Source organism: Tamandua tetradactyla, chromosome X (genome assembly GCF_023851605.1).
Source record: "Tamandua tetradactyla isolate mTamTet1 chromosome X, mTamTet1.pri, whole genome shotgun sequence".
Classification (NCBI taxonomy): domain Eukaryota; kingdom Metazoa; phylum Chordata; class Mammalia; order Pilosa; family Myrmecophagidae; genus Tamandua; species Tamandua tetradactyla.
This window is the reverse complement of record NC_135353.1, coordinates 96,066,694-96,079,502: the sequence shown is the minus strand read 5'-3', so window position 1 is coordinate 96,079,502 and position 12,809 is coordinate 96,066,694. Positions and strand designations below refer to the sequence as shown.

Below are 12,809 nucleotides of genomic sequence, written 5' to 3'. Positions count from 1 at the left end.
TCTCGTCCTGGGGGGTCCCGGGATCACCCTAGTTGCAGGCTGCTTGTGAGAAAGGAGGGAGTGGAAGCAAAGGACAGAAAAGATCTCCCCTTGAAACTCGGGATTGGTCAATGATCGTCCTGGAGACTCCGGGGAAAGAGGGCAGGAGAACAGGATAGTTTGTGCTTTTTTTCCCCCATTTTAACTTTCTCTACTGGGCATCTGAACAAAGAGGGCAGGATTCAGTAGTTTGAAAAGGGAGCTGGGGGAGGCAGCGGCGGCCAGAGTAGGTAGGTGAGTAAGAGGAGGAGGATTAGGAGGGGCTGCCTGTTGAGGGAGGAAGGGGTGGGGGCTGGGGGAGGAGGTGGGGGTGGAGAGAGAGATGACATGCGGAGAGGAGGAGGGGGTTGGACGGAGGAGGAGGAAGAGGAGGAAGAGGAGGAGGAGGAGGAGGGGGCTCAAGGGACTGTCTGTCGTGGGGACCGGCTAGCCAGCTGAGGAGCGGAGCTGGGAGGAGGAGGCAGCCACAGCAGCCACAGCGCTCTGAGCAACGGCACAGCAGCAGCGGTCGTAACAGCAGAAACAAGCACCAGCCACCTAGCGGCTCTGTCGGCCGAAGCAGCCACAGTCACCCGGCCGCGATGGCGCTGCTGGCGCTGCAAAACCCGGAGAGCGAGGAAGCTAATGGGCCCTGCCAGGAGGCAGACCAAGAACAGCAGGAGCCGGTGGGTAGCACCGAGCCCGAGCCTGAGCCGGAACACGAGCCTGCGCCCCTGCTCGAATCCCAGAGGGAGCCCCAGCCGGAGCCCCAGCCCCTACAGGACCCTGCGCCCCTGCCGGAGGTGGAGTTTGAGCCAGAATCTGCACACGAACCCGAATCCACGCTCACTGTGGAGACCCGAGGCACCGCGCGTGGCTTCCAACCCCCCGAGGGTGGCTTCGGCTGGCTGGTGGTCTTCGCTGCCACCTGGTGCAACGGCTCCATCTTCGGCATCCAGAACTCATTTGGGATCCTCTACTCTATGCTACTGCAGGAGGAAAGAGAGAAAAACCGCCAAGTGGAGTTCCAAGCAGGCGAGTAGCCCCGCGCGCCCCAACCTGACATTCTGGGCACGGGTGTCGGCTCCCGCCAGTCATTCCCTATCCTTCCTGGTCCGAGGTTCCCCTCCAACGCGCGGCTCCAACCCCTTCCCTTGCTCCTTGCCCACGGCCCTGCTAGGGAGCCTGTTGCAGGGCTAAGCAGCTCTGGCTGTGGAGACTGGGCACAAGACGCCCGGGTCGGGGAGAGGGGGTACACGCAAGAAATGAACTTTTTAACCCTAGGACAAATCCAGACACACCGTTGGAGCTAAGTGCTCTGCCTTATGTGCCTGGGAAAATAGTTGCGGGTTTTTTTTGGGGGGGGGGAGAAGAGGGAGAGTGAGACGTCCTGAAGAGAAGCGAGTTGGGAGGCGGGGCGGAGCTCATAGAGAAACAAGGTATCGCGGATCTCTGCAGCAGCCCGGGTTCCTGTGGAAAAGCGTACGTGTTTTCTATCAAAGACACTTTCACTCTGAACGAAGAGTCAAACACATGGCAGGCGTGTGTGTCTGCAGAAAAGAGAGGAAGGGACGGAGGGTGTATGAGTGGGGTTGTTGCCGCGTCTTTGCCGGCGGTAGTTACCGCCCTGCCGTGCTCCGCTGTCTGCCTTCTAGGGAGAGCGAGAGGATCTCCGTGACCTCTGCGCGGAGCCCCGACTCAATCAGGGCGGCGGTCTCCTACGTCTCTTGCCCGAGGAGCGTGAGGCGACCCGAAAGCTGGACCCTCCGGCTCAGTCAGCGCCGCCCCAAAGTCAGCCATGCTCTCCAAGGCGCTCCGCACCTCTCCGCTAACTGCGGGGTGCTGCATTAGGCCTTAAGCCAGAGGGCTTTCTCTTGGGACTGACTTGGAGGCCAGGGATGGGGGATAGCCCTTGCCCTCCGGACCGCAAGAGGCAGGATCCCAGGCGTGCGTGCTCCTCGCCTTTGGGCTTGGAGAAGTCAGAAAAATCATCCCCTTCAGTGCTCCAGCAAGCTGTCAGCAAAGCCCCCCAGTGTTTCTGATGAAAGCCGAGCCAGGGGCATGGGATGCCCTCTTCTGCAGGTCTGGCATCCTCTTGTAGCTCCTCAAGACAGCTGAACTTCAAATTCTTATAGTGCAGGATATAGGGCTTTTCCAAATAATGCGTAGGACAGACTGGTTCCTCCCTTACCCCCCACCCCCACCCCAATACTACTTCTGCTGCCACCAGAGGAGAACTGTGGATTATTAAGTGACTATAAAAACCTGAGTTTTGGGACATCCAACTGTGGATTTCCTGGGTCCTGGAGAGTTCCTCCTACCACTTTCAACCAAAGACTGGTTTTTAAATTTACAGCTTCCCTCTGCTGCCCTTGAAGAAGGGGCCTTGGGCTCTTACTGCTTCTGACCTTGTGACCCATGTATGCAACCACAAACTGCAGACCTCACTTGAAGAAAACTTGAGTGTTTGTCAGTGGCTGACAAGGGCAGAGTCTCAGGACTACCCAGGCTATGTTGGCATCTATGTTGGGTAGTACCTGGACAGTGAGGTCACTGCTGCACTCACCCCTGGAACTACCCTTTCCCTGTTTTGATGCAGTTGAGGGATTGTTAGGAAGGCAGCTATGATAAGGCCTCTGACTATTGCCTGGTTTACTTCAGAGGGCACCTGCTACATATTGCCCTGAGGGTGAAGGCAGGCTGTTCCCCTTCAGGGTCTGTGGCAAAGTTTGGGTGAAACTTAATGGGAAGCAGTGAGGCCTGGGATAAAGCTTGGTCCTTGCATTTGTGTGGTGTGAACAGACCAAGAACTGGGCCTTGGGAATATGTAATTAAACTTTGAGAAACCACTATTTTACCAGGAAGAGGTTCACTGCTGGGGAACGGACTTCAAAGTAGGTGATCATAGGGGACTCAGGGGGAGGGCTGGTGGGGACTTTCCGGTTAAGACCTCACAGTGCAGCTGGGGCTGGGTGGGGTAGTGGGCCACGCAGAGGTGTGGTTGGCATGTACTCTGACACAGATTAGGTTCATTGAGAAGCAGGCGTACTGGTTTAAATTATGGTTAGTGTAGGTCAAGAAGAGACAGAAAGGAATTTGGTATGTCCTCAGGGTCTCAGAATACTTTGGCTTGGGTCCTTGCTGTGGTGTATTTTGAATTCACTAAAGTTATTTTTTATCATAGAAACTCTCAGGAACACCTCAACTTTTTTTTCTGAAAAGTCAAGAGTGTCCCACCCCATTCTCTAGCTCCTAGAAAAGCGCATCCTCAGCAGTACCTCTCTTGGAACCTTCAGTTTTCCCAAGCAACCATTAAGGTGAGATTCCAAAAGGGTCTCTGCTTATACATACTTTTGGCATTTACTTAAAATTTCTCAATCACCTATGCCACAGCCCTGGTGTCCCAAAGGGACAGAAGCTGATAGAAGCCTCCATCATCTTTGTCAGCTAATATTTGCCCAATAGCCCTTCTGGGGACCACCGGACATACACTCTCGCAATCAAGGAGATAAATGTGTTATGCATTTCTATTAATGTGGTACATTGTCCATTTCTATTAATGTCTGAATTGCCTTCCATCTTTAAAAATCTATTAATTTAGTGTCTGGAGGCACTGCAACCCAAATTCTCTTTGGCTAGGCCTAATATCTTCACAGCCCTAAAACTGTAACTATTGGCTTGAAGGATTAAAGGTTCTCCAGGTTATTGGTACTGTTGTGAGGAAGCCCCTGAGAAAGGTAGTTTTGATGTTTGGGTGCTAAGTGCACATCAGAGAGGCCTCTGGGCATGGCAAAACAGCCACAGAGCACAGAAGAAAGAGAATTCAGGCCATACTATAGTACGCCACATGAAAGGCTTGTGGATTCTGTACTATGTACAGTGCCAAATACCAGCAGTATACCTTGTCCCATTCCTTCAGCTGTTTGGGGAGGGATGCCCACTTTCCCTGGGTCCTAAGCCTGGGAATCTGGTAGGCAAAATATTCCTGAGATGGAAGCAAGTGGCCAGGGTCTGGTATAGGGAAGAGAGAGAAAAGATCAGGAGAGAAATTAGTCAGTACTTTTATCCAGAGCTTGTGGGAAACTTAGGAATCTCCAAGCCTGGTCAAGCAGCATACAGGGCCAACCAGGAGATTTTATGGAAATCGTACGCCAGAACGGATTCTTGGGAGGATAGGGGTGCCTTTTGGGGGACAGAGAAACAAGGTGGCATTGGTTGCAGGCCCCAGCTTGCTATTGGAACCCTAAGTTGGATCTGGGGTGAGTTGGATCTGGGGTGAGTGTAGGGTTAAAGGTTCAAAGGACAAGGCAGAACAAGCCAGAGTTGCTAATTTTGGCTCCAAGCTAAGGTCTTTTTGAAAAGGGTCCAGAGTAAACCCATCACCCTTCAAGATCCATGTCAACTGCCAGTCTAGAACTGAGCCATAAAATATGATGGGAAACATCTTTTATTGGGAAGTTTATAAGCATGGCACTTGTAGGCTCCCAGGTTGGGGCTAAGACTCTACCACCCAGGGAGAGGGGAAATGGTCTGGAAGGCTTATGACCAGGTACAAGATGGTTCAGATTGATGGACCACTGTAATGGAGACAGAATTTTCTAGGCATGGGGAAGAATGCTACCTTCTATCTCTGGGTGAAGTCCAGAGTCCCAAGGATAGATAGAGCCAGAGCCAGAGTAGGTTGTCTTCCCACCCCCCATCCCCATTTAAAAAGTTTTTACTTCTTGGTTCAGTGGCTCACTGGGCTCATCACTAATTGGTAACTTGAAAGTCAGGTGTCTTTAGGGAAAATCTACCATTCTCTTGCCTGTGGCTGAAGGCTTTTGTCTACTGCCCAGAGGAGCTAGATCAGTTTGGCTTAAAGCCTGCTATGGAGTGTCAGACCAAAGGGCCATTGGCCAGGCATCTTTCAGGCCACTCCTTGCCTTCTTTCCAACCAAACTGGGTCCTGAACTTGGACCTTTACTCACTAGTAGAGATAAGGATGAGAGGTTGGGGCATTTGGAAGCCAAGCAGAGGGGTGTTTGTTTGAGCTGAATTAAGTGGTTGAAATTAGATCCCTGGCTTTCTGTACAGTGGCCCCAAATGCTCATTGTAATTCTGAAAATGAAAGACCTAAAGTCAAATCTGAACACCAAAAGAATGGTGACCTCAGTAATACCAGGTAAGAACTAAGAGTTAGACAGAGGAATGGAAAGATCAAAGGAGGGATGGAAAGATCAAAGGAGGGATGGAAAGATCAAAGATGATGGTGGAGTTTTACACTGAAGATAGAATTTAACAAGTGAATATGAATGCTGAATCATTAAATTGGTATCTCTTTTACTCTCCAGTATCTTAGAGCAGCTAGAAGTAAAAACCTAAAATTGTAGAATTGCAACCCATATCAATCTCTGAAATATGTTCTACAACTAATTGTGGTGCTGTGCTTTGAAATTCATAGCTTTTTTTATATATACGCTATTTTTCACAAAAAAAGAAGGAAAAATTCGATTGTGATGAAAAAATATTAGGCCCTCTAACCTCCTAAATTCTGAAGCTGCTAGAAGGAAAAACCTGAGAGGATCATATGGTAGCCCATGACAAACTCTGGGGTCTGTCCTGTAACTACTTGATGAAGGGTGCTTTGAAAACTATTGCTTTTTTATTTCTTTGCTTTGTATATATGTTATACTATACAATTAAAAAGTTAAAAAAAAAAAAGAGTTAGACAATTTATGCCCCTAACTTCTGTGTGACTTTGAGCTGGCACCTCACCTCTCTATACCTTAGTTTATCTATCTGTAAAATGAGAGGGTTTGACCAGATCAACTTTTCGGCTCTGCCATTCTCTCCTTCTTGAATTATGTGATATCCTATTCTTTTACTATCCATCTGGCATAAATTTTGACTTATGCATGCAAATGGAAATGTGGTAAGCTGTCTGAATGAAGGTGAGGATGGGATGGGAGGGGACTGGGAAAGCAAGAAAAAACCATATAAACACCATATCCCCATTTCATTTGTATTTAAAGACTGGGGCTGCCCATGTGTGTGAGTGTCGTTGGAAAGACTCTCTCCTTCTTATCCAGTATACAAGGGTGATTCTAGTGTGCAGCTACTTCACCCAGAATGCCCTGCCCATTATAGAGCTGAACTTCCAAGAAAACTTCCTCGAGTTGGCCTGCTGCAAGCTGGCAGGGTGGGTCCGTATGATGCTATTCCCCAGCATTTGAGCCAATTCATAAAAAGCATTACATTACAAGCATTCCCTTAGTCCTCTGTTTGGACCCCTCTCTTAGAACTTCCTTCCCCACAGCTCACTCTCATTTCTCAGAAATGTATGGCCAGTGCTACCCTAGTTTGCTGTTACATCAGGCCAAAAGAGTAAACCAAGATTCCTATATATGATAAAGAGATTCCCTTCAGGGAGCTTCAGACAAGGGATCGTTATAACTGGCTTGGCGCTGCTGCCTGGATCCCACTGTGGTGAGGATGGGGGTGTTGCTGCTGCCTGTAATCCTGGAAGAGGTCCTATTGGGTATCTACTATTTCTGGTCAACTTCAGTCTCACTCAGGGATTAGCTGGAAGCATGGCTACTGGAGTAGAAGGCACAGAGCTCTCTACTTTCCCTTGGGTTTATAGTTCCTTGTCATTGGGAATATAGCCTCCAGTCCATGAAGACTAAACAGGCAACTGGACTGGGTTTCTTTGCAGAAATGTGTAAAATTATGTCATCCCATCTCAATTTTGTGAGCAGACTAGTTTCCCGGGAGTGTGGAGTGCTTTCCCCTCCGGCATCTTTTTTTGTTTTGTTGCGTTTTGAAAAGAATCATTTTCTCTTTTCAGATTGTATGTGAAATGGAGTGGAATTTCTTGTACTGAAAGGACCTGTACCACTTGGAATTGAATGAGTAAACCCTAGAGAAAAGGCTTTGTTATTAACACACACACATGCACACACACACACACGCACGCACACACCATACATTCCAGGCCAGGAATTATGAATAGTCCATCTGAAAGAAGTCTTTTCCCATCTGTGGGAATCAGGTTTAATGTAGCAGAGGCTTCTGTAGGGATTATGGGGGACTAGTACAAAGGACCCAGACTGGGAAACTTGCTAGGTGAAGATGAGAGAATCTGGCCAGCCAGGATTGTACCACTTGGCCTGGATCCCTTTGCAAGCTCCCAACAGTGGGGCTGGAAAACATTTATTGCATGTTTCTTTCTGCTTCCATCCTCCCCTAGTCCTATGTTCCCCTTAATACTCAAAGATTACCAGTGGGCAGAGGTGTATAGGCCACCCCACCCCTCCTGTTCCTGAGGTGACAAAGGACTAAGCCTAGGGAACTTTAATGAAAGTGGGTGCTCTGATTGGTAATGTGAAATCACTTTGACCTATCTGCGGCTGGGAACATGGCCTAGCTGGGTAGCTTGAGAAAGCGTGTGCCTCTTCACCCTGGCCATCATGGGCTTCTGTATCCTTTACTCTGATCTAGTTTCTGGGTTGGGGGAAAAGGAAAGGTTGGGCTTGGCTATACCAACCACATATTTTTTCAACTCCTCCCGTTTTCATGGTGTATTCTTTATCATCGTTGCCAGATGTGCCACTCCTTTTCCTCTCAGCATCTGTTTCTTCTCTCTCTCCCTTGCTCAGTTAGAAGAACCATTGGGATTTAGGATATTGTACAAGTCCAACTCCAACCTTGGCCTTAGGTCGTCCCTAGGTCTCTCACAGATACATAATTCCTTCCCTTTCCCCCTTTTCCCTACTCTTTATCTCCACTTTCTGGGTGAAGGTTGACTATCTATGGAGAATCCAAGATGGTAGAATCCATCACCTCTAGATTCTTATAGTAAGATAGCTGCTATGAAGCCCTTTTAGTCATTTACACACCTGTTCTTTTCACAGCCCTAGTACCCCAGCCCAGGAGATAGTATTGTGGTGGGATCTCACTCAATGGCCTATGACAGATGTCCTGGTTTGTTATACCCCTTTCTCCTCAAATCCTCATGACCACTGTTCTCAATCTCCTGGGCCAACAGCTCTCAGAGACTTCAGAATGGTTTTCATTAGCTTTGGGGATTCTGGTTAGAACAAAAGTCTTTATTCTTTTGTTGAGGTGCTACCATACCTTTTCTTGTCACAAATATTGCAAACTTTGTTATAGAGGAACTAGAGAAAGGAGAGGACAGATACTCAGTTCTAACTAGACTCAAAAGTGCTTAGGGAGGGGAGGGGAGACATGAAGCTCCCAGGTTAATTGCGTCCCTGTTTCTATGTGGTTAAAGGGAGAAAAGGAAGGAAAATGTTGCCTAACAAGCAGTCCCTACACCCCTACACAGCCTCTTTGCCACCCTCATCCTGTGGATCTTCCTGCCCACGTTCTTACCCTGGTTGGAAGGGTGTGAGCATGCACCCATGTGTATACACGTGTGTGTACGTCTGTAAAGCTGGGGTTGTGAAGTCTGTCCGGGTCAATTAGCAAATGTTGCTTAGAGCGTGGTGACTACAAGGCTGATGTCAAAAATTCAGTTACTTGTTCAGGTCACTGACTTTTTCGTAAAGAAATGAACTTGTCCTCTGCTCTTGGTCCATGTCCCTTACATGGCATTGCCACTAATCTCAAGGAGAACTGGATAGAAGATTGGAGATGACCACCTATAAGCCCTCCTTGCTACTGGGAAAAAGATGCAAAGCACACAGCTCAATGTTAGCTACCCCACAGCATTCCACAGTGTGAATTCTTTAACATTTAGCTCCTTACTTCTGCCAAGCACCATAATAATGATAATGATAATAATAATAACAACAACAACAGTAATAATTGCTAATATTTATTTAACAATTTACTCTGTGCCAGACATTCTACTAAATGCTTCATATGTATAATGTACCATTATTCCCCACATTGTTCAGATAACGAGACTGAGGCACCAAAGTTAAAAGAACTTACACAAGCTCATACAACAAATAATGGCAAAGCCAGGATTTGGACCCAGAAAGTTGGAGTCCAGAACTGTTTTGTAGACATCATCTGATGCTTCATAGTACAGATGTGGGGACAGCTACAAGGGGGCCTGCTGCAAGGTTTTTAAATTCCTCTAACTTCAGGGCATCCTTATGATTAAAGGTTAAAGATAGGCAAAACGAAGAAGTTTATAAACAAAAAATTGGCAGCTTTGTGATGCATGGCATACTCTAACCACTCATATCACTCTACCCAGAGTCTAGTTAAAAGATCAAAGTCCTTGGGTCCAAAAGGGTGAAAGAAACTCTGTCTCTTAGTTGTTTAGCTTTGAACAAGTCACATAGTTTTGGGGGCTTCAATGTTCTCATCTATAATATGGGACTAACAGTGTCTGCTTTTGAAGGGTCAGATGAAATTGTGTATGTGAAATATTTTTATAAATTGTAAATGTGTTGTTGGTGGTGTTATTAGCCAGTCACCTTTTCCAGCTTCTCTTTAGGACTTCCCCAAACTGTCCTATAAATAGGGCCATTATACTTTTCTTTAAACATTTCTGGAAGAAGAATCAAGCCCCCTCCCCACCATCCATCTCTTCCTCATCTCCCCTCTAGAATTTTCAGCAAGTTGACCTGGGTACCCTGCAGCTAAGGACTGCCTGTGTTTTCTTTGTTTCTCAGTTCTCCGGGAGCCCAGGGAGAGGAGAGGGGCCAGATTCCAGGCCATATGCATTCAAGGAAACAAGGCATATTGAAATACTTACAGCACTTGGCAGGTATCCACAAACTTCCCTACAAATCAAGGACTGAGTTCTTTCGGTAGGAATCGCTAGGGTTAGGTGGGGAGAAGGATGGTGAGGTGGAGGTAGGGTGTCACTTCCTCCCGAGGGTCTCTCACAGAGCCTCTGTTCTCTTGCAGGTAGTGAGGAAGAAGGAAAGGGATATTTAGGGTCAGGAGGTCTGGGCCAAGGGACATTAAGCATAGAAGGTACCTTGCTCTGTTGTATTCAGCTTTGGAGAAAGCCAGTTCCCTTGTGTTCCCTAGAAAACAGAGGCCACAAAATCCCAAAGGCCTAGAGGTGAACTGCAATAGCAGTTTTGAGCAAGCATTTAAAAATCACTTCGGGAGCCTCCAGTAAGTTCATATAGTAGGTAAATCAGAATGGAAATGTTGTTTCTCTTTTTTGTTGCGAACAACAAGACATAATTCCCAAACCCCTCTTCCTGAATAAGATTTGAAATCTACTGGGACTTAACATTTTGATTTTTAGTTATTTAAATGGCTGAGCTGGAAGATATTTTAGGGACCACCTAATTCTACTCAGTCTGATTCAGTTTTACAGGTAGGGAACCAAAATCTGGAAAGATGTGACCTCAATCATCATAGTGTACAGATGCTTGTAGTGGAAGTTAGTTTGTAAGAGAGTTGTGGAACGGGTTCAAGGGGGCAGAACTTCTGGCACCCTGCGTCTTCTCCAACTCCATCATTGCCATAGTGCCTCCTTCTTTCCCTGAACTTTTCCAAGGTCAATTCCTAGGCGTTACTTTGTGAAAAGATATTGGGATTTGTGTGTTCTAATAAATTTAATTTTATATATTTAACATGCAACAACATTCAAAAGATAAGACGGTGAAAAGTCTTTCAACCAGCCTGTCTCCAAGCCACCCTGTTCCTCCCCCTAGAGGCAACCAGTGTTATCTTGTATATCCTTCCAGAGATATTCTGTTCATCTACAAGCAGTTATCTACATCTGTACCTATATCTATAACAGCTATCTTACTTTTTGAACACAAAAGGTAACCTATAATTCACATTATCCTCCACTTTACCTTTTATACTTCACAGTGTGTTGTGAATATTGTTGCTCATAAGTCCATAAAGACTTTCCTTGTTCTTTTTTATAACTACATAGTATTTCATTATATGGGTATGTCATAATTTATTTAATCAATACTTTACTAATGGACATTCATGTTTTTGCCAATTTTTAAACGTGGCTTTTGGAGTCAAACAGATCAAGATTTAAATTACTTACCCCATGGCCAACCTTGACAAGTTTTTTACAACTTGTTGGAGTCTCAGTTTTATCATGCATGAAATAGAGATAATAACATCATCTGTCATTATTGGTGTGGAGATTAAATTAGATGAGGCATATAAAACATGTAATATACAGCCTGGCAATCCTAAGTGTTCAATAAATGTTAGTTTCCTCCCTGCTCAAAAGCCCTCCTCATATTTTCCACCTCCAATTCAATTAATGTTGGTTCAATTGAAATCAGTAGATCTTTATTATTGCTAAGCTGGACTTTGGATGAGCCAGAGATGGAAAAGTATCCCTCAAGGAGTTTTTAATTTCTTTGAGTAGACATAACATACAAAATAACTACAGATCACTGCCAGATAGTAAAAAAAGTTTGTACCCACACACATACATCCACATGCACATATTAAATTAAATGCAATTTTACTGCGGTGATGTGGAAAAGGAGAGATGAGTGCAGGGGCCAGAAGAATGAAGGAAAGGTTGCTAGTGGAGTTTGAACTTGAAATAAGGTTTGGCTAAGTGGAGAGGAGATTATGAATTGGGCAGTGTTGGGGAGTGTGGTTGAGAACTGGACAGTTCAGGAGTTGCTCCTATTCTGGGTCTTTGTCCTCTGTGAGCCCAGTGAGTCACTGTTACCCGTACTAGTGTCTAACCCAGCAGGTGGGGTGAGAATGGAAGGGGAGGAGGAGAGGAAAATACTGAGGATGTTTGGAGAGAAAGGCATGGGTGGGGATGTCTGGGCCTTTGGCCATGGAATGAGATGCCTGAATGTGGCTTGTGGCACAGCCTGCCCAGCCAGTACCACCTGCTTTTCCATGTCAGAAGCTCAGGCACTTTTTCTAAGAGACCTGAGGGGAAGGGAAAAGGGCCTGAGACGTTAAGTCACAGCAGCTTTCAACCCCTCACCCTGAGTCTTAAGCAAGCCTCCAGATCCTGTAAACCCCAGAAGAGGAGACTTTTGAGTGATAATAATCCCCTCTTTGTGTAGCATATTGTAGTTTACATATTAGTTGATGTTGCTCCTTGCAACAGAAACAGTCATGAAATCAAATACTCAGTTGGATCACATCATATGCCAACATCTTTGGTCACAATAAGTGATATGTTGGGGGTTCTGGAAAGTGAAGTCAACATGATTTGTATTAATTAGGGAAAAGTTAACTATAGGAAAAGGCTGTGTAGAGATTCAGATTCCCACTTCACAGTTGCACAAAATGGAGAGAAGATTGAGAGCAAGTGTCCTCAGGTCACACACTTAATATTTATCAGAGCTGTGACTAGAACCTAGGTCTCCCAATTCCATGTTCTGTAGGGGCAGAGATATAAGAGATTACTGATGTTGGAATAGAGTTTTTAAACTTGGTTACAGCCCGAAGTTTAAGTGTGGGGAGAAGATGCAGCAGGAAGTTCAGGGAGATGGAAATGGGGCTCATGTAGGGAAGGATCTGGCCTGCTAAGCTGAGATTAAGAGTGAGCACTAGAATAGGAGTCAAGAGATATGGATTCCGATTTTGGCTCACTTGTCTGTCTTTATGACACCAACAAGTCCCTTCCCCTTTCTGGATTTCAGTTTCTCCATGTGTTCTAGTTTGCTAGCTGCCGGAATGCAACACACCAGAGACGGATTGGCTTTTAATAAAAGGGGATTTATTTTGTTGGTTCTTCAGAGGAAAGGCAGCTAACTTTCCACTGAGGTTCTTTCTTACGTGGAAGGCACAGGATGGTCTCTGCTGGTCTTCTCTCCAGGCCCCTGGGTTCCAACAACTTTCCCCGGGGTGACTTCTCCAAAGGC

General features: G+C 46.2%; 1 protein-coding gene across 3 annotated transcripts in view; it reads left to right on the top strand.

Annotated features, from left to right (window-relative positions):
• The first annotated feature begins 415 nt into the window (after positions 1 to 415).
• Positions 416 to 12,809, top strand: part of SLC16A2 (solute carrier family 16 member 2) — a 133,016-nt gene continuing 120,622 nt past the window's right edge. For all 3 annotated transcript variants that reach the window (XM_077145845.1, XM_077145844.1, XM_077145843.1), the window contains exon 1: positions 416 to 1,053. In XM_077145845.1, the coding sequence (XP_077001960.1) occupies positions 621 to 1,053 (433 nt within the window). In that variant the 5' untranslated portion in view covers positions 416 to 620. The remainder of the gene's footprint in view (positions 1,054 to 12,809) is intronic.